The sequence below is a fragment of the Dendrobium catenatum genome, unplaced genomic scaffold (genome assembly GCF_001605985.2).
Source record: "Dendrobium catenatum unplaced genomic scaffold, ASM160598v2 fragScaff_scaffold_911, whole genome shotgun sequence".
Classification (NCBI taxonomy): Eukaryota; Viridiplantae; Streptophyta; class Magnoliopsida; order Asparagales; family Orchidaceae; genus Dendrobium; species Dendrobium catenatum.
The window spans coordinates 2,012,081-2,037,776 of NW_021319373.1; the positions used below are offsets into that span (position 1 = coordinate 2,012,081).

At 35.9% G+C, this 25,696-nt stretch overlaps 1 protein-coding gene across 2 annotated transcripts in view; it reads left to right on the plus strand.

The window, feature by feature from the left end:
- The window catches only part of LOC110116391 (signal peptide peptidase-like 5), a 58,923-nt gene that overhangs the window by 26,273 nt on the left and 6,954 nt on the right, over positions 1-25,696 (plus strand). For both annotated transcript variants that reach the window (XM_028697309.1, XM_028697308.1), the window contains exons 7-9: positions 21,027-21,061; positions 22,211-22,367; positions 22,529-22,582. In XM_028697309.1, coding sequence (XP_028553142.1) covers positions 21,027-21,061; positions 22,211-22,367; positions 22,529-22,582 — 246 coding nt within the window. The remainder of the gene's footprint in view (positions 1-21,026; positions 21,062-22,210; positions 22,368-22,528; positions 22,583-25,696) is intronic.

The window sequence follows — 25,696 nt, forward strand, 5'->3', positions numbered from 1 at the left end:
GAAAAATACAAACTCATCTGCCTTCCAAAATTTACCCCGGAATTTAGTTCGTTAAAACTCCCTAGCCGAATAAAGAAAAGCGCGGCGGGGAGGCCGGGGCCGAATTTTCGGAGCCCACAGTAATAAAGAATGTTCATTTTTTATAGTCTTCATTATGTTGAGCCAGTAATTCTCTAAAAGGATCTTCTAATATTGCATTCAGAATAAAGGTTTTTGCGAGATTGTATGGTTGGACTTATTAACTATTTTTTTATGTTGTTGAAGGTTTTTTAGCATTCATTGTCTCATTTGATGCAAACATTCTTCTTCATCAACTTGACAAATGATTGACATCTTTTTGTGAAGTTTAATATGAATCACTAAATTAAAGCAATTTGTCCTTATAATGAATGAAGCTGGTGAAAGCTTTTTGGTGGAGGCATCTCAACTATCATTTTGATTTTATTGGGGTTGATTTCAATTTTTCTGATGTGCATGATGTAACCAAAATTTTTCTGAACCCTCCAAAGCGTTCGTCGCATCATATGCTGGTCGAACATCTCCAATCGCTCCTTTTCACATCCTATGTGTGAATTCCACTAAATATGACGTTCTTTTATATAAATCAGATTAATGCACTGGATTTCCTAAAATCGAGTAGAAGTAACTGCAACAATAACAACAACATCAATCCTTTATCCCACTACGTGGGGTTGACTAATAAATACTTTTTCTCCATTGTATCCTGTTAAGAGTCAAATTTTCCTTTAAATCTAATAAATAAAGGCTATTTTTAATATTTGATAACCAAGTCTTTTTAGGTCTACCTCTACCTTTCTTAACATAAGCCAAATCTAATACATCTACTCTCCTAATTGGGTCATCGAAAGGCCGAAGTTTTATGTGATCAAACCATTTAAGGTGACTCTCTCTGATCTTATTTGCTTCTGGAGCTACTCCAACCTTTTCACATATATGTTCATTTCGTATTCTATCTTTAAGAGTAAAGCCACTCATCCACTTGAGCATCCTCATCTTAGCAACACTTAATTTTATGCTTCTCTTTTAATGGCCAACATTCTACACCATAAAGCATTGTAGGCCTCACCACCATCTTATAGAATATTCCCTTATGTTTGAGGGGGACTTTTCTATCACACAATATACCCAATACATTCCTCCACTTCAACCATCCAACTTGAATTTTACTGATAATATCCCAATCTATTTCACCATCACTCTGAACAATAGATCCAAGATATCTAAAACGTGTACTCTTATTAATGGCTTGATCACCCAAAATCACAATCCCCTCATTAGTTCTATTACTACTAAAATTACACTCCATATATTCAGTTTTAGATCTATATTTCTCTATCAAACCTGTCAATAAATGTATGGCTTACATAGTAGACCTACTCGGCATGAATTCAAATTGATTTTGAGAAACATTAGTATCATGTCATAACCTATGCTCAATAACTCTCTACCATAGTTTTAAAGTATGACACATTAACTTTATTCCTCTATAATTCACACACTCTTGTGAATTACCTTTATTCTTAAAAATAGGAATCAATATCATTTTTTACTCATCTGACATCTTTTTATCCTTCAAAATGATATTGAAAAATTTTGTAAGCCAAGTAATTCCTTCATCTCCTAAGCATTTCCACACCTTTATTGGAATATCATCAGGTCCAATAGTTCTACGATTCATTTTTTTTAAAACCTTTGTAACTTCGATTTTACTAATATGCTATAATAACAAAATATCTATTTTTATTTAGGTTGTTGTTGAGCTATATATAAAATATGCGTGAAAATGTGCAAAATCGGCCACAAAAATGACGGTCGGCGTGCGCGACGCATCACTTGAAGGGTCAAATGACCTTCGATCGCCGAATGGATTGCGACGTTGTGATCAGAACATCGAATTCCCTTAAGTGGAAGCCCCTCGCAGTCGAATCGAATGAGACCGATCAAAATCGGCGACTGACACCAAAAAATGACGCGTGACGTCGCCCAAATGACGTCTGATCGCAAAACGTACTTCACCGTTGCGCTCGGAATGCCGACGACACCCAAAATGGGCTGTAATTTTGTCCAATGAAATTTGCATGAGGGAATGGATATGGATTTCGAGACAACGATGCATAGAAATCGAGAAAATTGCACGTTTTTAAGTCAAATTCTCATTTTGTGATCTCTGTTATTAAAGAATAATAATAATATTATTAATATTAATAATTGAATTAGAATAAAAAAAATCAGTCGACATCGGATCTGACGCCTTACCTCGCTTGCAACCGGGAAGTCCGACCAAGAATTCCTCACGTCAGCGACGATGAGTGCATGACTTCCGTTCATTCTTTGCGTGCTCCGCTCATCCGATTTCCTGTGAATCACTCCTTGATCGCTGCCTGCCTCGTCGTTAAAAAAGTCGAAGAAACGAAACCTTCTGTTTTTCTCTGCTCTACCTCATCCTCTTCTTTCTGCACTCTAAAACTCTCACAATCCCAACTCTCAACCGCAAGCCCTGATTTAGCTTCCAACCTCTATAGCTAGCCGAAATTCCTCCATTCCTGCTTACGTCAAGATCCACTATCGAACATCTCCTCTTCCTTATATGACCAGATATCCCACACAAGCCTCTACTTGTCGGGATAGCCTGCTCTGCATTCGAGCTGAGGAACTAGCTGACCTTCCCTGTTTAATTGCCATCTGACATCTATAGCCCGTTCTCGATCAGATCTTCCGGCCAATCTTTCCTTCTGCGACCGAACTCCACCTAGCCACAATCTTCTTCAGCTCCAATCCACACAATTCGCGACCTAGTTTGGACTTTCTTTCCCTATTCCAGTCTCAGTCCCTGTGCCGACCTACTCACCGAATCAGCCTGCCACTTCTAACCCAACGCCTCCCTCTTACTGCAAACAACAGAACTACCCTACACGACCGACACTCTGTAGTCGCAGAATTGCACGACCCTTCCACCCGTGGACCTCTTCTAGTGCCGATCTGATCTTCCTCCTCACAAGCTGAATCCTGCACTATCTCCTGCCAATCTGCACAAGCTGCAAGCCGAAGTCCCCCTCACAGTCGAGCCCTAATCTTCTGATCCGATCCTGCAAGCCAAAGACAAAGGTAAAAGTATTATTTTATTTTATTATTTTAATTATAATTATAAATATCATTATTATTACTATTATTTTATTTTATTTTTTGCTATTATTAGTAAGTAATTATTGTTAATTATTATGTTAATAATAGTAATAATTATTTCTATTATCATAATAATAGTTGTTATTATTATTAATGCAAAAAAGAAAAATAAAATACAAAAGAAAAAAAAAAGAGAAAGAAAAAGAAAAATGAAAAAAAAGAAGAAAAAATAAAAGAAAAGAAGAGAAAAATAAAAAATAAGAAAAAAATACATTTTTTCACCATTGTTCTACATGCCCTCGATGCCGACGACACCGTTGATGTCACCCCTGCCCAAAGTATAACGCTCCAAATCTCGTTCTCGGCACTTGTGGCGCGCCAGGGGCCCTCTATTCGCACTCTTGTAGCACGGTAGGAGGAAGCCTGATGCGGCGCTTGTGACGGGACATGTCAACTTTTAAGTACCCGTATGCACCTCAATACCTGTGGGGAAAGCAATTGTGTATTTTTAAATAGGTACCTTGAAGATCCATATACACCCTCTTGTTGCGTGGTGGGATTAAAGACTACGGTAATGGTGTCGCACGACACCTACCATGCACGCTCTTGTAGCGTGGTGGGAAGGCCCAGCTCTCCAAATTTCCTCCAAATAGGGGAGGCATCGGGTTGCTGCCGAAATTGCAAGTAACAAAAAACTTGTATTTGAACATAAATGCACAGAACTTGAATAAAGCGCAGGGGACTTGTATGAGTAATAAGGGACCAAATTTGAACTGGACAGTAGGGAACACAACCCTAAAATGTTAAAATGCACAATTAAGTTAATAATATCAATGCTAAATTCCCGACAAATGAACAATCATGTAACCTATGTTGAACAAAACTCCCGGCAAATATGTCAAACAACAATATATGCAGTGAATCATCCATGAGTGGTAATGGGGGATATGCAACGATATGTTTGCAATCAAAGAACATAAAAAAAAAGAGACAGCAAATATCACGGTCCCTTTTCAAGAATACCCCACAAGCGATGTCAGTCAACTGCAAAGAGTACGAGCATCTCCTACATGCAACAATGAAGAACTTGCTATGCAAGTAACAATCAACTTGTAAATTGAAGAGGCAATGAATGTTGTAACCCTATGCATTCAACATCAACATCTCACATACAACTAGTGTCACCACAAACAAGTACACTAAGCTACTGATGAATGATAATGTTAGACATAATGCAGGTATAATAACTTCCCTACAAGCACATTCAACCGTTCAAACAACAATATCCAGCAAGTACACCGGTATCCTACAAGCAGGGATACCGGTGCAAACACCTGCAAACGACTGTAGGAAGCCTGTCAAGATATAATGGCCTACCTACAGACAACGACGAGCAACTTGCAGTAGATTTCTGGTCACCCTTGCAGTCGACAACAATGAATTGATGAACAAGTGCATGTTGAACCCAAAATCAACAAATATTTCTACCCTAAGCATGGGAATATAAATAATATATTTCCTCTTGTTCTTCTAACCCAAGTTGGATGAATAACTCTTTTCTTTGGGCACCCAAAAGTCCAAAGTGTCTTTCATGATGTGTAATCAAGCTTATATATCATCTTCCTATGTTTTCTTTATCTATATTTAGCAAACCCAAAGTGGTAAACTCTTAAAGGAAAGTCTATTGCTCACCAAATAAAGAAAAAAGCATTGTCATTTTCACTAATTAACAATACCTTGTACCGACGGTCATTTGACCAAATGTGATTGCGATGCCTTGCAAAGGATGAAGCCCACAAGATAGTGACCGAGGTACATGCGGGATTGGAGGTATAGTATGATATACTATCATCGAGCTAATGGATTGGCTGAACCATTCAACAAGACATTAGTTCAATTGTTAAAGAAGACTTTAGATGAGAACAAACATCAATGACATGAAAAGATGGTTGAAGCGTTGTGGGTTTATCAGACCACATACAAAACTCTAACACGGGCCTCTCCATTTGCTCTAGTCTATAGAGCGGAGGCTGTTCTCCCCTTTGCGGTACAGCTCCCATCTCTCAGAATTACGATAAATAATGAAATTATAAGTGAACAAAATGCCCAACTAAGGTTGTAAGCACCTGATGGTTTAGATGAGAAGCGTCTGCATGCTCAACAGAACCTCGAGTTGTACCGAGCTGCCTGGCTCAAGCTCATGATGGTCCGTCCTAGGACTTTAATGGTTGGCGACTTGGTCCTAGTTATTCGCAGACCGATTTTAGCCCACCGTAAAATAGGTGGCAAATTTGAGCCTACCTGGGAAGGCTCCTTTATGGTAGAAAAGGCTTACCAAGGTGTCTTACCAATTAATTGATTGTAATGGTAAACATCTTATTTTGTCCATCAATGGATGTTACCTGAAAAAATATTACAACTGATTGTACCTAAATTTTAATTTCAATGAATGAATGTTTCTTTCAAGTAGAAATGTTCTTCTCATTCGGTTGCAGATTGGGTCCGGATTACCAAAATCCTGGAAGCAAATTCTTTTTATCCCTAAAAGGAAAATCAAATTCATATTTCCCCAAAAGGAAAGCAAGTTTTTTTTTCCCCAAAAGGAATATCAAAGTCATCTTTCTCCAAATAAAAGTTCAGGCTTATCTTTCTCCCAAAGAAAGCTCATCTTTTATTTCTCCAAATGAAAGCAAGCAAATCAATCTTTTCTTTATCCGAAAGAGAAAGTGGAATGCAAATCTTAGTACAAAATATTAAGTGTAGACATCCCCAAATAGGAGTCTTCTTACCAATTTCTGAGTTTAGGTAAAATTCAAACCTTTTATGGTCCCTCCTGGCTCATTCTCTTATTGTTCTATCCAAATTGAACATCAATAGGTTTATCCAAATCTAGACTTTTAGTGGTTGTCAAAATACCCTTTAGTCTTCCCACATGTTAGGGTTTATATAACAAAAATAGATAATCTTACGCCAAGTACCTTTGAGGCTCAGGTAGTAACCAAAATACTCTTTGCCTTAACCTCTTTTGAGTTTCATCTTACCCAAATAAGGTAGACTCTATCTCTAATTGGTTGCCAAAATACATTTTAGAGCCTCCCAATAGGTGTCAAATGCCTTTTGACCTTTAGGAAACAACAAATGTTCCCAAGCCTTTTTCAAGTGGTAGCCAAAATATCCTTGAAATCTTGTAGGTGGTAGCCAAAATACCCCTAACCTTTAGGTGATAGCAAAATATCCCTAAAACCCTTTTAGAGATATCAAATATCTCTAATATCTTTTTCAAGTGATAGCCAAAATATTCTTGAAAATCTTGTAGGTGGTAGTCAAAATACTCCTAGCCTTTAAGGTGATAGTAAAATATCCTTAAGCTCTTGTAAAAGTTATCAAATTTCTTCTATCAAAACCAAATTCCTCCTTGAGACACCAAATTTGGAAGTTGTCAAAATACTTCTAATCAATCCAAAATCTTTCTAGAGATACCAAATTTGGAAGGCATGAGATGAGAGAAGAGGGGTCATTCGGCCCCTTTGCTTGCGGGATTCGTCTGAACCAGAGAAAGAGAGAGTGAGAGGGAAAAGCTCCAGGAAGCCCCCGTCCACGCCGACCTGCCCCATTTGCACGACCCAGCTCCTGCGACCTGCCCGCGACCTCCTAGCCATGTGGAACCCCCGTCCGTCTCCATTCAGGTCTTCGGCCGAGCCTCCCAGGAAGTCCGTCTCCCTCATTCGTTGCCGACTTCTCTCCGCGACCTTCGTCTAAATCCAGACTTGAGCAGAGTTTCGTTTAGTAGGAAGATTCTACTCCTTCCTCCTTCAACTCCGGCGAGCTCGTATCGGTTAAGGAGCTTATGGAAGATTTTAAACAACGAAGGCGATTTCTTGAGGAGCTTGGTCAACAGCGACGACGTCCGGAGCGGCTTGGACAGCAGATTTCTGCAGCCTTCTCGCTTTTTGACAAGGTGAGTGCATTGTGGTTTTGGCCGTGACAACCCGACGAGGTAAATTTCTCAAAAACTTAGGAAAAGCCCTAGGTCCCCCTGGCCATTTGCTGTGTGGTTGACGATCCAAAGCCTTAGGTCCCTAGAAAATCTTGCTTTTACTTTTCCAACCCAAAGAAATCCTTTCCATGTCATTGTCCACTTGTTTGGGTCATAGAAATCATGTGATTTCTCATGATTTGCTCTTATGTGAGAGTCAAAAGGATGGCGGCAAGGCGATGGGTCATTGGACTTGTGTTCAATGCCTCTATCTTGCATGCAATACATTCATGTTGTGCCCAATGACTTCACCTACTACTAAACCCTAAGTTTAGGAGATATCATTTGATGGTAAATCAAATGTTGAGGTGTAGACTTTCACAATGCCATATCCTATGCTATATTTCTTAGATTGAGGTGTCATGACAAAATTAACATACAAATGTGGGAATTCACAGTTAATGAGGCCTATGAAATGATAATGGATCATCACCTTCAACTCTTAAAATTCCTCAACATTGGAGGCTTTCACTCATGCTTTCAATGCACCAATCATATGAAAATTGATTGGGATCCTTTCCAAGCTTTAGGTGTGTATTTCCTTTATGCATACATAGGTTTCAAATATGAGAATTGTATATGGAGTTATCCAACTTGAACCGTCGTGACAAATTGACAAATGTTTAGGGTATTTTACATATGCTAAAATTCATTGCCTTCAAAACTTGGTGAAAACTTTTAATGGAGTTTTTTGATCCAACATAAATATCTATGATATCAAGTTGTTGTGAAGTTTACCATGACTCCCCAAAGACTTATGTTGTAAACCCCACAACATGCACAATCAACCAAATTCATGATAAACTTCATCAAGTTTAGTATGTTCAAAATAGTGATCATCATTTACTTAAAACAATCCGCAGCCTCTAGAAGTTTGGAAGACAACTAAATAGGCTGATTTAATTCTAAATAACTTTGAGGTTGCACGGGCCTTCATAAGCCCATGAGCACTTATGTTTGAAATTATTTAATCCTATTTATGTAACTTCCAAATTAGAGGTTTGAAATGAAATAATCATGATGCATGTGTATATCAAGGGTTGTTTGCTCACTTTTCTTCTTTTATCTAAAACTTATAAATTCATAAGCATACTCATTTAATTCCTAAGTGCTCGTAAAGTAAATGCGGAATACTCCATGGCTTTTAAAGGTTCAAGGGGTATGCCATGTCATATTCTTGAATTATCTAAGTATGATTAATGGAATTTATAAATTGAGAGGTTCAATTGCAATGACAATCAAACTGAGCATATGTTTAATCCCCCTAAACCCCCTAAACATACAAATCTCATTCGTACACTTCTAGATTTCTTAGATTATGTTGAATCTGATTTTGAAACCTCTTAGAAGTCGTAGGAGATCAAGTTTTTCTCTTCAAACAAATCTAGAACATTTATTCAAACGTTAGGGAACTCTCTTTCCTATACAATTCTCCTTCACACATGATGTTTGGAGCCTTCTCAAGGCTCCAAATGTTAGATTGTATGAATGGCAGCTCTACTTTAGGAGCTACAACCAATCATCATCCTCCTTTCATTTGTTGATTACACAAGATCAACAAATGAACCCTTTATCCCCTTCATGCATGATATTTGTGATCTCCTTAAAGCTCCAAATTTATCATTGTATGACTCCTCGCATTCCTCAGGAGTTATCACCAATCTTCATTTATGGTATTATGGATTTTCCCTAAAATCCTAAATACATGCTATGGGCTCTTGAACTTGAAACCAAGCTTCAAGTTCTTCTATCCTTTGTTTGTTGGAAATATAAAATCAACAAACAATCACCTCTTTCATGCATGATTTTTTAGGGCTTCTCAAGTGTCCAAGAATATCATGCATGAATCATTTGGAGTTTAGAGCCAAATCCTAAGCTTCTTCCTTCGTTTGTTGAGTCATAAAATCAACAAATGAATACCACTACCTCTCTTTTATGATAATTTGGAACCTCCAAAGGTTCCAAACGAACATCATTACATGATTGTTGGATCTTAGAAACAGTTTCTAAGTCATCTATCTCGTGTTTGTTGAGACAAAGTCAACAAACAATTATCTTTCCCCTTCATGCATGATATTTGGAACTTCTTCATGGTTTCAAATGTTCCATTGCTTGTGGTTATCATCAAACATTCCCATATTTTGTATTACGGATTTCTCCAAAATTCTAAATACATCATGTTACAAGTTTTGGAAATTTAGAATCGAACTCTAAATTTCCCTTACATCTTTTGTTGGAACATGAAACCAGCAAACCATCTCCCCATTCGCTACCTCAAAATTCATATAAAGGGTTTCAAATCTTGGATGGTTGCATTGTTTGTTGATACCAAAATCAACACACAACCATCATGCAATCTCTTTTGCGTGATACTTGGAGTTTCCCTCAAAAATCTAAGTATTAGATTGCGTGAATGTTGTATCCATCAAAATCCTTTGATCAATTCCTTTACCACTTGTTGATACACAAAATCAACAAACATACATATTCCTTGTTGATACACATTCATGAATTTGCAACACATATGTTGCATTTTTCACCTTTCTTTTCTACAAATCAAAATTGTAGAGAAGTCCATCTTCCTATAATTCAAAGATTGTAGAAAGTCTCTCTGTTCACTTAGCCTAAATGACCTTTCTTTCTTTGAACACTAAATGTTTATAGAATATCTTCAATTTGCATTCCATAAATTGCACATTGCTTCCCTTCTCCTACAACTCAAAGGCTGTGTGAAGTGCTTTCATTCTCCTAAAATTTGAATTAGGAGACTGTGTACTCCTCTTTAAGCAATTAAATATTCAAAGAGCATTCAAGAATTTGCAACTTCTAAGTTGCATTTTCTTCTCTTTTATCCCTCCAATCCAAATTGGAGGAATGAACCTTCCCTCTATGGACACCAAACGTTCGAAGAGCTTTCTCCAATCTGTAACCTATAGGTTGCATTTTGCCTTTTTATTTCTTACAAGCCAAAATTGTAGGAAGCCTACAAATTCTCCTTTCACTCTCTTAAACTCAAATTGGGAGAGTATATATTTTCTCTTTGAACATCAAATGTTCAAAGAAAATTCATGAGTTTGCAACCCAAAGTTGCACACTTCTCCTCTCCTTCTGCAACCCATAAGTTGCATTTTCTCCTCTCTTTTCTACAAACCAAAATTGTTGAGAATTCCCTCTTCCTACAACTCAAGAGTTGTAGGAAATTCCTATATTCACTTGACCCATGTCGAATGAATTAAACATAAACTCAAATCAATTTACTTGTTAAGCCAAAATCAACAAGTAACTTCATCCTAAGCATAGGAATCAAAGTCTTATCTCCATTTCGTCCTTCCAACCCAAGTTGGAAGGGTAAAACCCTCTCTTTGATCAGTAAAATGTCCAAAGATATTCATGAATTTGCAACCCACAAGTTGCATATTCCTCTCTTCTTCCTACAACTCAAAAGTTTTGGGAGATTACCCACATTCACTCCGCCCACATTGAGTGAATCAAATCTACACCAAATCATTTATTTGTTGAACCCAAAATCAACAAATATTTCTATCCTAAGCATGGGAATATAAATCATATATTCCCTCTTGTTCTTTTAACCCAAGTTGGTTGAATAACTCTTTTCTTTGGGCACCCAAAAGTCCAAAGGGTCCTTCATGATGTGTGATCAAGCTTTCATATCATCAATCAATTATCCATCATTGAACATAAAATTCAATGATAACTCTTGTTGATTTGCAACCCCAATTTTAAATCAATCTTCCTCACATATTGAGCTAAAATTAATTGGTGACTCATTTTTATTTGCCTAATCCAAATTAAGAAAATATATCCCTCTCTTTGAATATAAAAAAAATTCAAAGAGACCTCTTGATTTGTGACCTCAAAGCTACAAGTTATCCCTCTTCTTTATGAACTCCAAAATCCTTAGAGAAATTTCCCACTCTTAGCTACCAAGCTATGAGTTTCATTCCTTTCTCCTCTTAGCTTCAAAGCTAAAGAGAATTTTCCAACACTTAGCCCAAAAACTAATGTTTGACACCTTTCCCTTAGATCCAAACTCTAAGTGAAATACATTTTGTATTGATATGCCACACAGACCTCACACACTTAGGTGCACAACCCCCTAGGCATGCTAATATTAGGATTGTTCTTTTTCTGCGCATTTATTTGATGTTGTGGTGTGATTGCCTATTAGATTGTCTGCGTTGTAGGCACTTGCCCTTAATTGATTAACATAGATATATACATACTTTTCATGCAGGTGGCCATGTCCAAAAGGGGGACGCAAATAAATCATAAATATAAAATGCTTGCATGACAGGTGCTGCTTAAACCCATCAAGAGATGTGGCCAATAGGGTAGAAGCAGGGGCTTAACACTTTAAGTGCTAGACAATTCTGAATGTGTTTTTCATGAGATATAAATTGCTTCTAATCCATTATCTTGCAGGTTTGAGTCTTTTTTTTTTTCAAATATGTATTTGATAGATTTAGGATATTACAATTAAACTTGTGGGGTTAGGTTAAAAAAGAGGTGGATCAAGAAGGATGTACCTATTGAAGGTGAAACTTAATGATCTACCTGGAAGTTGAAATTTGAAGACCCCCACAAGTAAGAGTTTGTAAATAAATATTTAACTGGATTGTATAATGACAAACAACTTAGCTGTCAAAGTTGATTATAATAAATAGGACATTACTTACATTTTGTTTTAGTTAATTTACATTTTCAGCATGTGTTGATTGTTTATTGGATGCGTAATAGAAATGCATGTTTTTCTTTGGTTTCTTCCTTGTTTTGCTTGGGGGTGGTCTGGGCATGTGAATGCGGTAGGCTCTTAGGATAAAACTAAGATTTCTACATGTTAAAAATGTAAGCAATTTAAAACTAAACTATGCTTCACATTTTTTTAATATAGAAAGAAAAATTGCATGGCTCCCATGAAGGAGCCAAGTTTTTTAAAACTTAAAATGATCATGCATAGCCCAGTGAGTCACATATAGAAAACCCTCACTTAAGGACTAGATAACAAAAATCTATTTTCTTTGTGAGTCAGCATTGTGCATACCCTATATGTTTAGGCATCTTGGCCTCAAAGTTAAGTTGTAAGCTCTATTTTTCAAACAAAAATAGCTTCCTTACTCTTCATATACATCAAGATCGGACATCATGATTTTAAAAACGACTAGGTGGGTTTAGCTGGTAGCTCTTTCCAGGCAGGGTAATAAATTCAGAGGTCGGGCTAGCTATTCCTTAGGTGAGGTGTAGTTTGTAAGTCCTTTGCACTTTGTTAAACTTAGGTTCGAGGCACTACCCCTCAGTAGTCCTCACCTTAGTTCTAGGGTCCGAGGCATTGGTTGGTTTTATCACCCTATAAGCACTCACCTTTCAGGCATTTTCTTCAACTCGTGTTGTTGGAATATAAGCCTTAACATTCTAAATAAAAAATATCAACGTAAACAAAAATTAGATTCTAAAATGTAAAGCCCAACATAGGATAGTCCGAGCACCTCTGAGATTTCTCAAAATTAAGTGCTCCTACTTCGCTCCTTTGGCTCTCATTCCAAAATATGATTTCAAGTAGATCCCTTAATGCTTTGAAATTCCTAAAGACTAAAACTCTTTAAAATAAGAATTTCATGGATTTTAAAATCAAATCCTAGCCAATATTTGAACGATCTTCAAAAAAAAAAAAAGAAAAGAAAACCACTATTTTAATCAAAAGTATTCTCATGTGCCAAATGCTTGAGATGTAATTAACCATATGGACTTGCTCCTATGGGGGCATCTGTACCCTAAAATAAAATAAACCCCATTTGATTGAATGGGGTAATCTTTGTTAAAAATTATAAATTTTGCTATTGAGTTCATAAGAAAATGATATTTTTATCATTCAGGGTAATGCATCATCTTTCTTATATCGTACTTGATCATAAAATATGCAATCCGTTGAGGATGACAAAATCTCTCCAACAGTATGTTGATTTGTCCACAAGCAATGACAAATGATGTAGTAACTTGCCAGTTGATGTGTATAGAGAAATCAGTGGTGAACGTGATTCAACTGATAACCCACTTCAATGTACAGATAAATATTTGAAGTCCGCTTGGACATGATAATGCCTCATTGTATGCATATGTATGCAACATGAAATAGGCACCATCAATTTCTAGCGACATACAAGCCAAATTGGAATTTTACCATGCCCTTGAGCATAAGGTGGATACCTTAGCAACTACTTGAGGAAAAGATGGAAGATAAGTAGATGGAGGCTTCCAATGGTATCAGTCGGCTGCTGAACCCATCTTGAGAAAATGGAATTGAAGCTCAACTGCCCAACCTGCTTGAATATTTTGAACCAACCAATGTTGCTGCCTTGCAATCAGATTTTGCACATTTCTTGTAATAAGATATCGATAAGTGATAAACACAGCTATCTTGATTGCATATAATGAGACTCCTTTGCAAACACGTACAGTGTAACATGCAATAAATGCAAGCACCTGCTGATGATAACGAAAGAATCACCACATACGTGACAGAGACAATCAACAACATGCAATACTAAGCATGCAAGATTAAATGACTCTGTAGAGTCAAAGAATGAGCAGTTGAAGAAAAAAAATCTCACTCTTATATCTCTTCAGAAATACTGAGGTTTATGGAGAAATACCGTATTATTCGAATGAAGATCCGGAGATCAAACTTCACAATCTGATGTCCTACATGTGCACCGTTAAAAGTTGCAGCTGCAGATTGAAGAAAGCTGCTCTTGAATGCCATGTCAAGGACTATAGGAGAAGCTTCCACATCCCATATGCATATCAGATGCTAGAATGTCATTGGGATGTTGAAAACTATCCAGTGTTTTGTCCTGTTCATGTTTCTAGGAGACTACCTTGTGACGAAGCAGGGACAGAGAAATCTAATAGCACATCAGCAGAGCTTATGGTCTCATCAGATTATGTTACCTAATCTCACAAAACGACCTCATGCAATTTGGATGTCCTCATCCAATCTAAGCAAGAATTAGATGATTCGCGAACCCGATCTCTCGAAGGACAAGAAAATGGAGCCTGCATTAAAATAATGAAGTATCTCATGACTATTCTAGATGGAATGCTACGATTCACCTATAAGAAAAAGTAGGGAATCAGTAGTCAAAGAAATCATGGGCCACTGAAGCATAGCACCATGCCATCGGATCCGCAATATGTGTACAAGCAGACAGAATGCGTCTAAAGGCTTCTAAATAAGACCTGACGCACTACTGGACCGTGCCACCGGATCTGCAACACTCGTACTAGCAGACATAAGATGTCTACAAGATTTTAAATATAACGTTGCACATCTTCAAATGATAATTGCCTACGCAATTAATTAGTGTCAAATACTTTAAAATGCATACGCACATGCACAAAATACCCCTGATGCATAAAAAAACGCATTGATGTCCATTTCATAATATGCATGCATTGGTAATGTGCAAAGGATTTCATTCTATTCTAGTATATTAATTGACATTGCAATGATCTCTTGTATGCATTGGTAGGATGTAGGGGGTTTCATTAAAGAATGTTATTTGACATTGTAATTACATTCAAAATTATCCCTACATGCATTTATAATAAGCAGTATGTTTCATTCAAGTACATATCTCAATATTGTACTTACATGCAAAAATATGGCTTGCATATGCATTATAATATGCAGAACACTTTACACGAATATGCAAGTATTCATGCCGATGTGTATACACATGCATGTACATCATACACATCCAATGCATACATACAATGCATATATATAATTGCCGTATAAATATGTCTAATAAGATACGTGCAAAAGCATACATCTGCATGGGCCCTAGTAAGCATGTTGTCGGTACACACGTGACGTCTAAAGATGTTGTGCGGGTTAGGAAGGGAATTTAGGCTCGAACCCGATCCTCTGTTAGCAACTGACAGAGTCGACAATGTTTAGTTAATAAAATAAAATTGCTTATAAATTCCGATGATGACCGTGTTGACAGAAAATCTCAACCGGAGTGGACCACAAACATTTAAAAATGCCTCCCAAATTTTCAAGAAAAATTCAAAGCCACCAGAATCTAAAATATTTAAAATTGAAATAAATCAACAAATAATTAAAGCAAAAATTCATCCACCCTTCGCAACAGTTTGTCGAGGTGGACAAATTTGAAAAACAAATTCAACTCACAATGAGCTAATGTCTAGTCGAGAATATCATTAAGATTCATTCTCACTCCGTCTCTTGCTGGTAAGGACATAACACATATCCTCTGACCGGTGTTTTCGCCGCCAAATGGCACCACGCCATGGGTTCGATCGTCAAATGACAACATTATATTACGATTTTGGTCAGAGCCCGTATGTTCCCAATAGCTTCAAATCATTGAGTATTGAATCAAGACGATATGATCGATAGGGCATAGAGCCCTCTGTTAGCTAAGGTGGATTCAAATATGTCCCCTTGGACAAATATCCACCCCAGGTTTATAAAGTATCGTTGGACGAAGCAACCCATGCCTGCTGACAAGGATTCTTCTGTCACGACCACCTCCTCTGACTAAGTAGACCGGGGACTCCGATGGCCCGGGACAACGGAACCACGGGATCTTTTTCCGGCTCATCATCAATCCCCCCACCATCCGCTTTAAGTGCAACATGATAAAATTTTCAATTTTAAATATTAAACTCTCACATACTAAACCTATGTTGCTACTGTACGTCAGATACCACGTATCCCTATGTATCTGTTTGATGATTATCCTTAATCAAAAGTTCTCTCTCGCTATTGGGAGGGGTAATTAACTATAGGGGCTTGCGCCTATAGGAAACCCGAACTCAAATCATAAAGTCCTCGTAAAATGAGGGTGAAATCACTGGGTAGTGTCTTATTCACAATTCAATTTGCCTTCTGAAAATTTACCTCGTAACTTAATTCGTTAAAACTCTTATAAAAGCGAGGAGGCCGGGGCACAAATTTTCGGAGCCCATAGTTACTAAAGTCACTAAAGGCAATCATATTCTCACAATCTTCATTGGAAAACTTATCAAAATATCTTATCTACCTTTGTTGAATATCCTATTCTAATAAAAACACGTTTTGATCTTCATCCTTAATGCATTTCACTTGAATTAAATCCTTCTTCTATCCCTTTGCTTGGCTAACTTATACATATATATTCCGTCCTTCTTAGTATCAAATCTATTATAAATCATTAAAAGCTAAAATCTTTGTATCGCATATTACTTTTTAGACTCCTTACGGGCCTTTTTTTATCTTTCCCAATATTAAGAGATTTTACATCTAAACTAATTTTTATATCCAAGCTTCTTTATTTTTGATTTTTTTTCTTCATATTTTGATCCAACCACCAACTATTTTTACTATTGAGAGCTTTTCCTTTTGATACTCCATACCTATCTTTTGTGACATTCTTAATATCACTAGTTACTTTTTCTTACATAACATTAGCTTCCTCATGCATAAACAATATCTTAGATCTTGAATTTTATTCTCAAAAATATTTTTATTAGTATTCTTTAGATATCCCTATCTAATCCCATAATAATGTTTTACTTTATTTTTCATATTTTGCACATTCATCTTAAAGTCCAAAATTAATAAGCAATGTTGGGTATATAAAATTTTGCTTAGAATAACTTTATAATATTTGCAATTTAAACGATCTATTTTTCTTATAAAAAAATATCAATATGAGTTTTACTATATCTATTCTTATAAGTAATAAAATGCTCATGTTTTTTCTAAAATAAGGTATTAACAATTACAAAATCATAAGGTAGAGTAAAATCTAATATGGTCTTACCACATTCATTAGTCATTCTGAATCCATAGCAATCATAAATGCTTTTAAAATCATCTACATCTCTACCAACATGTCCATTTAAATCTCCACCAATAAAAAATTCTTTTTTCAAGAAGCATCTTTTGTATATTCTTCAAGTCATTTCAAAATTTTAATTTTGAATACATATCCAAACCTACTTGAGGAGCATGAGCACTTTTAATATTAATAATTTTAGTATCAACAACAATCTTTAAAGTTATAATTCTATCTCCAATTCTACTAATTTTTAAAAAATTATCCTTCTCACTCTTATTTAAAATCACACCTATACCATTTTTAGTACAACTCCTACATGAAAAATCATAGTTTAAAACCTAAACCATCAATCTTCTTAGCCTTCTCTCAAACCCATTTAGTTTCCTGAATGTTTAGAATATTTATCATCCTATGAATCATAATAACTATTAATTCTATTAATTTGCTTGTAAGGGAACTTATATTCAAAGTTTCTATCATAATTTTAATTTTATGGACTAGTTTCTTTGCCCACATCTGTCCATGATGTGGAACCCTTACCTATTTAATACTATACTCGAGCACCGGTGCAGCAGCCCTTGCACAATTCTCGATGTAATCAGACCTTATAGTGCATCGCTTCCAGGGAACGTCCTTGACTAACACAATATATTAAATGATTCATGTCATGATTGATTCATGTCATGATTATTCGACAAATTTTATGCTCGCTGTTGAGTAGAAATAACTACAAAAAATAAAATTTATTAGGGGAAGATTACTTTCAAAATAATGTTTTTTTTTTAATTTTTTACTTTCAAAATGATGTCAATCAGTATGTCACCAAATTAGGGTTAGACCTAATGTCAACTCAAATTAGGGTTTGCCTTGCCGACCCTAATTAGGATAGACCTCCTATGTTAGTCCAATCAGGCTTTGAGTTTATTAAGGAGGAGTGATTATTCAAAGTTGTATAAATTCTTATAACCTTCCGACCAGAATTTTTCACAATATGAAAACATGTCTCTAGCATTAAGATGACATCAAAGTTCAAGTCAAAATTCCCAACCATCAACCCCAAAGTTGTTTCTTATGGGTTATTTTAAATTTATGTCATGATTATTCAACAAGTTTTACGCCGACTATTGACTACCTAATGCAACCCTCCACATTTTTCATCCAAGACTTGGGACTTGATAATGATAGTGTTGGAATAGATGGGGATATTATTATTAGAATTCAAGTTGGATGGTTGAAGTGGAGGAATGCATCGGGCTTGTTGTATGATAGAAAAGTCCACCTCAAACTTAGGGGAAAATTCTATATGATGGTGGTTAGACATGTAATGCTTTATGGTGCAGAATGTTGGTCATTAAAAGAGAAGCATAATATTAAGTTAAGTGTTGTAGAGATGAGGATGCTTAGGTGGATGATTGGATTTACGGTTAGAAACATGATACGAATGAGCATATATGTGAAAAGGTTGGAGTAGCTCCAGTGGAAGATAAGATTAGAGAGAGTCGCCTTAGATGATTCGGTCACATAAAACAGCAGCGGTCTATTAGGAATGTAGATGTATTATATTTGACTTATGTTAAGAAAGGTAGAGGTAGACTTAAAAAGATTTGGTTAGAAAATATTAGAAATAACCTTTCTTTATTAGATTTAAATGAGAAATTAACTCTTAACAGAACTGATAGGAAACACTTGTAGATCTCAAGTATTTCCTATCAATTTTAGGAAAACAACGAGAATTCTCCACAAAAATTCACACAAAACATTTGTATTATTTGATAAAAGGGAAACGGAAAATACCAAGATACAATTGATCCTCTATTCGAGAGGAGGATCTATCTCTCCCAAATCTCTAGACGCCGCTAGAGCCCAAAACCTAAACCCAAGAGATCTTAAATTTCAGCCAAATTCAAGATGCCCTAACCCTAGGAAAACAAACTAATTAATGAATACAATTCAAAAGGAAATCTCTAAACAATCCCTACATTCAATTTCCCTCCTAAACTTTCTCAAAAATCCTTCCAAATAAGTTTTTCTAGATTTCACGGCTTGAACGATGCATACAGGAGGTGGACTCCTCCGCTTTTTTTTTTTTGTAAGCCGGTCCTTTATGGACCGGTTGGACCGGTCTAACAATACTCCCCTCCCAAAGTGCCACCTTGTTCTCAAGGTCAAACGAAAGAATCTACTGCTGAAGCACTTGACTAATACCACTGGACTGGAAATTGAACTGACACTAGGTCGAACGATCCCTATCTCGAGTATCTCCTTGTTAATCTCTCAATCTCTTCATTTTGGATTTGGGGATAACGGTATAGACAAATATTGATAGGTTGGACTCCTTCCTTCAAGATGATGACATACTCACGTTCCTGCGAAGGATTCGACCTTGAAATTGCTGGAACACCCCTCGATACTGTTGTAAGGGTGGTAGAATCATGTCTGATGCTTCTATCTTCACCCCATCTTTTTCTCCTTCCAAATTCTGTAGCTCCACTAAAAGTCCCACTCCTTCACCATTTCCTCTCCTTGGAAGTGGCTCCAAAAGTGACATCCCCTCTTCTTCCCCCAACATTTCCACCTCCTGAGCTTCCCTTCGTCTGGTTGGCTTAGGGTTTTCCCCACTTCCCTGGATGTCGGCACCTTCCCTCACCCCGACGGCGATATTTTGGTTTGGCCTTCGAGCACTTTCTTCAGCTTCTCCTCCAAGATGGAAAATTTCGAATCGAATTTATCATGGATGGCTGAAATATCCTTTTTTATATCTGAAACTTGAGTTTGGAGATCTAAAATTTTAGATTTCATTTGTATGATCTCCCCTTCCAATACTTTCACCTTTCTTCCAGCCATGGGAACCAAGATGTATGCTCCAATAGCAAAGATCAACAAGTTTGACATGAATCTGGCCTCCCAAACAGCAAAAACAGCAGGATCGAAGAGGAGAACGCAGTCGTAATCAGCGAGGAAGACTTCTATTTCAGCACAGGAAATTGCTCTGATACCAATTTGATAGGAAACAGTTGTAGATCTCAAGTATTTCCTATTAAGGTGCATTGGATTTAGGAGTTAGAATAGGATAATTTTAATTTGTTTATCTTCATTTGAATTTGATTTGTTATTAGATGACAAGAGTTCTGTTTATGAATATGATGCTATAGGATGTAATTGCAAGCTTAATGGCCATAATAATTTTTTTCTCTTTCCTTCAGTTAATCTTCTCTCTTCTGATATTCCATGATTATCTCACACTCTCTCAGGATTACTCATACTTGATCACTATATATCTTTTTTTCTGTAGTTGCACTTGGGCATGCATCCTGTGACACCATATGACTATTGTCACATCGATTTGCAAAAATCCCAAGACAATGTTGGCTCCCTTTCTCTCTTTCGATTGGGTTTGCAAGTATATTTTTGCTTCTTTCTCTACTACTCAAGTGAAGCTAAAAATAAAAAAAAAAACGTTGCATGGTGAAACCCTAATATAGGTTTTGGGATCTCAATTGCATGGAATTAATCTTACTTTGATCTTTATTATGTCATCTTTACCGTTTCTTGGGTACTTTTAATTATGCTTAATATAGAAGCCTTCATTCTTGGTTTCTTCAACAAGCCCTAATTTTGTATGCACTCGCGAAGGTTTCTCCATGAGGATACTCTCCAGTCCCAAATTCTAATCTTATTTTCTTAATTTCTTGCAAAACCACTAATTCTCTTAAAAAAGTATAAAAGTTTGCACCTTGACCTTTACTAGTTATATAAGTGCTTTACTCACAATTACGGGATCACTTATCTCTAATTCTATTTGTTCTTCATGTTGTGGATTTTTCATTTTAATATTCATGAATTTGGAAGAAATGGATAGCAATGAAGATATCTGCTGAAGTTGATTGGAACATCCAAAAGTGCAGTTTTATTAATACGGTTTGAGTTAATTCTAATATACCTTTTTTTACTAATTTTTGTCTTTTTTTTTTTTTCAGGGCTTACAAACATGCCTAGTTGCATTATTATCCAGGTTAGTTTTTCTTTCATTTTGACCCACTTCTCCTATTGCGCTTTCTATTATAGCATTGTCCATTGTCTATTTAGAACTGTTAAGATAACTATATGTTTTGCTTGCATGTGAGATTTATTAGCTAAGATAATATATTTTGAGGGACACCTATGATGATTTTAGTGGTTTTTAGTCTCCTTCAGGTAGTGAGCAATTTTAATAGTTATGAAACTAGTATCAATCTATAAGGATCTAAGTAATACCTTGGCGATATGATTGGATTTATCATTATTTAAGAATATTCATGTAGCTGAGGATATGACTTGTGAAGTTATATGTGGTAGCTTAAAATGATTAGTGTCTCGGGGATATGATAAGCAAATATCATACATGAATTTCTGGTATAAGAATACCCTTCACATATGTATCTAGGTTCCAAGATAGCTATTGGCAACTATTAAATGTACAAGATATGCGAATGGAAATATGATATATAGTAAAATTAGAAAGGACAGCATAAACGATTGTGTATTTGAGTGTGTTTGGTGAAACATATTATGGTTGGATGCTATAGGCATGTACAACTGGTAAGGAAAGATGCAGCAATAAGAAATAAGACCAAATATAAGGGAACATGAATGAAAAGAGTTTGATCAAATATAGCATGTTTCAAAATTGGCTAACATAATTGCTTGAACTATAGTTAAGATTACATTCTAAATTCAACAAGAATGAAGGGTATAAGTCACAATAACTAGGAAAAGGCTAATTATGCTATTCGTGCTTTTAGCTTGAACCATGCTGTTAATTAGGTAATTGGTTTACCAACCACAATCCTTTTATGTTTTTAAAAGTTGATTCTTTTCACATTATTGAACCAATTATTTTTACGGGAATCAATTGGAGACTGTCATGTTATTATAGAAAGGTCGTTTTTACTTATAAATCTCCTTCGCTTTCCCCATCTATTGTAGGAAAGATTTCAGGTGATCTTATTCCTATGAACGTATGCAGTATGAGCCCCCGTTGTTGTGATGTTGTTTTTGGTGTTTAGAACTTGTTTGGAGAGAAATATCTTGAATCTTGTAGAAGTATGAGTAATTATTTGTTTTCCTTTTTCATGTTTTACCACTTTGAATGATTTCAGAGTGTTTCATATGTAATTTCCAGATGGTTTAAGCAAGCAGGAGAGTCATTTGTTAAAGTTCCTTTATTTGGAGCAGTTTCATATCTTACACTGGCGATTACTCCTTTTTGCGTAACTTTTGCAGCAGTTTGGGCTGTTTATCGCCAAAGATCATATGCATGGATTGGCCAGGATATTCTTGTAAGACCATATTCTTATCTATAAAAATAATTCTTTTCTATATCCAATCTATTTGGGGTTGACTTATTAAATTCTTGTTTAAAACGTTGATTTATTTTCTTAAATTTTAGTCTTTTATTGGATCTAATTATTTCTGTCATTTAATTCATTTAATGAATCAGGGTATCAGTTTGATACTTACTGTTATTCAAGTGGTGCGAGTACCTAATCTCAAGGTCAGTTTCTATTTGACTTTTATTTCTTCAGATCCTGTGACTATAGATACAAAAAAGCATGTATGCAAGTCTAGGACTTATCTCTGCTCACTTTTTTTATTATGCAATTGCTATTTTAACGTAATGACATGCTTTTCTACCGTATTAATTGCAGTGTACTCGCCTTTAGAGTTATAGGACCAGGTCATTCTTGTTTGTAGAAGTCCTTTTACTTGAAGTGAATCATCTTGAAAGTTTAAATTTGAGATTTTGATTTCTGTTAATTTGCCTGTGATATTTAATAATTAACGTTCAATGCAGTTAAAATCTTAAAAATTCTGATAATTGGGAATTATATAAAGTGGCTCGTAAGGATTCTAAGAAAGCAATATGCGATGCAAAGACATTAGCTTTTAGCGATTTATATAATAGATTAAATACTAAGGAGGGAGAAAGATATATGTATAAGTTAGCCAAACAAAGAGATAGGAGTAGTAAGGATTTAGTTCAAGTGAAGTGTATTAAGGATGAAGATCAAAAAATACTTTTCTTAGAAGATGATATTCAACAAAGTTGGATGAGATATTTTGCTAAACTTTTTAATGAAGAGTGTGAAAATAAGATTGACTATAGTGACCTTAGCACCATAAATGAAAGTAAAGATTTCTGTTTTTATCGGCGTATTAGTAAAACTGAAGTTAGAGAGGCTTTAAATAGAATGAAGGGTGGAAAAGCTGTTGGACCTGATGATATTCCAATAGAGGTGTGGAAATGCTTAGGAGATGAAGGGATTTCTTGGCTTACTAAACTTTTTAATACTATTTTGAAGACTAAAAAGATGCCAGATGAGTGGAGAATGAGTGTATTAATTCCTATTTTTAAGAATAAAGGCGATGCACAGGATTGCACGAATTATAGAGGTATTAAGTTAATGTGTCATACTTTAAAACTATGGGAGCGAGTTATGGAGCATAGGTTGCGGCATGACACTAATGTTTCTCAAAATCAATTTGGATTCATGCCGGGTAGGTCGACTATGGAAGCCATACATTTATTCAGAGGTTTGATGGAAAAATATAGAGGAAATAAGGAGGATCTACATATGATATTTATTGATTTAGAAAAAGCATATGATAAAGTTCCAAGAGAAGTGCTATGGAGAGTTCTTGAAAAGAAAGGAGTCAATAATGCTTATATTCAAATCATTAAAGATATGTATGCAGGAGCTATTACTTGTGTTCAAACACAAGGTGGATTGACCAAGTATTTCCCTATTTCGGTTGGGTTACATCAAGGATCAGCCTTAAGCCCATATCTATTTGCTTTAGTCATGGATGTTCTCACTAGACATTTGCAAGATGATGTACCTTGGTGTATGCTTTTTGCTGATGATATTCTTCTTGTTGATAAGACTAGAGAGGGAGTTGAAGGTAAACTTGAATTATGGAGGTCAACCTTAGAGTCTAAAGGTTTTCGCTTGAGTAGATCTAAAACGGAATATATGGAGTGTAATTTTAGCAGTAATAGTCCTAGTGAGGGGATTGTGACTTTGGGCGATCAAGTCATTAATAAGAGTACACGTTTTAGGTATCTTGGATCTATTGTTCAGAGTGATGGTGAAATAGATGGGGATATTATCAGCAGAATTCAAGTTGGATGGTTGAAGTGGCGGAATGCATCGGGCTTGTTATGTGATAGAAATGTACCCCTCAAACTTAAGGGAAAATTCTATAAGATGGTAGTGAGGCCTGCAATGCTTTATGGTGCCGAATGTTGGCCATTAAAAGAGAAGCATAATACTAAGTTAAGTGTGGCAGAGATGAGGATGCTTAGATGGATGAGTGGCTTTACCCTTAGAGATAGGATACGAAATGAGCATATACGTGAAAAGGTTGGAGTAGCTCCAGTAGAAGATAAGATTAGAGAGAGTCGCCTTAGATGGTTTGGTCACATAAAAAGGCGGCCTTCCGACGACCCAGTTAAGAGAGTAGAGGTATTAGATTTGACTTGTGTTAAGAAAGGTAGGGGTAGACCTAAAAAGACTTGGTTAGAAAATATTAGGAATGACCTTTCTTTATTAGATTTAAACGAGAATTTGGCTTTTAATAGGACACAATGGAGAAAAAGGATTCATGTAGCCGACCCCACGTAGTGGGATAAAGGCTTGATGTTGTTGTTGTTGTTGCAGTTAAAATCTTTATGAACTGAGTATTCCATAATAATATGCCACCCCTAAAATTTGAAGCATTTCAAGCTATCATAAAACCAGGCCAAGAAGTTAACCGTTTGGGCAACTCTAACTTCATTAAATTTAATAAATTCTTAAGATTAAAATGGGAGTAGAAAAATAGATATTCAATGCTTAAATAGTAGTTAATTTAAGATTAAAATGGGAATAGAAAAATAGATATTCAATAGTAGTATTTCTAGATTCAATCAAATCCAAGGCAATATGCTGAAATTTTAAGAAAGGATTTTAGTTGGAATCTTCAGGACAAGCTCCTAGTTTATTGGGAATGATTCCACTAGTTGTTGTCAAGATAGCAACCATAGCACCTTGGCCAACTATATGTCAACAGAAGGAATATGTTTCTTGATGATTTCTACCTTTAGAACAATAAAATACTGATTGACATTTCTCAAATCTTAGAAAAAAAATGTTTGGTAGAGCTCAGACCCAATAATGAAGCAAGGGGATCTCAGCAAACCAATATTGACAAAGTCTTGCACTCCACTATGGCTCGTTCTCCATCTCACATGTCCTAGACTAGGGAATCCTCCCTAAAACTCTTAGGATATAACTTGAAATTAAACTCTCAAAAAGGACCCCCACCCCACCCGACTCCCTACCCTGCAATATAACCATTATAGGCAACAATCTAATAATTCCAGGGCTCGTAATTATCAAACTACCCTTAATAAGTAAGAAAACATTAGTAGAATTAGAAGCTATTTTAAATTAAAAAGAAAAGACTACCTCTCAGATAATCGTGTGTTGACCCAAGTTTTAAAGTTTGGTTCAAGCTTATTTAATTTAAAAAAAAAATAAGTTCCTGTTTCAATCAAGCTTTAATCGAGCCTTTTCTAATTACATAAACATGATAGTAATTTAAGCATATAATCTTGTTCTTCAAC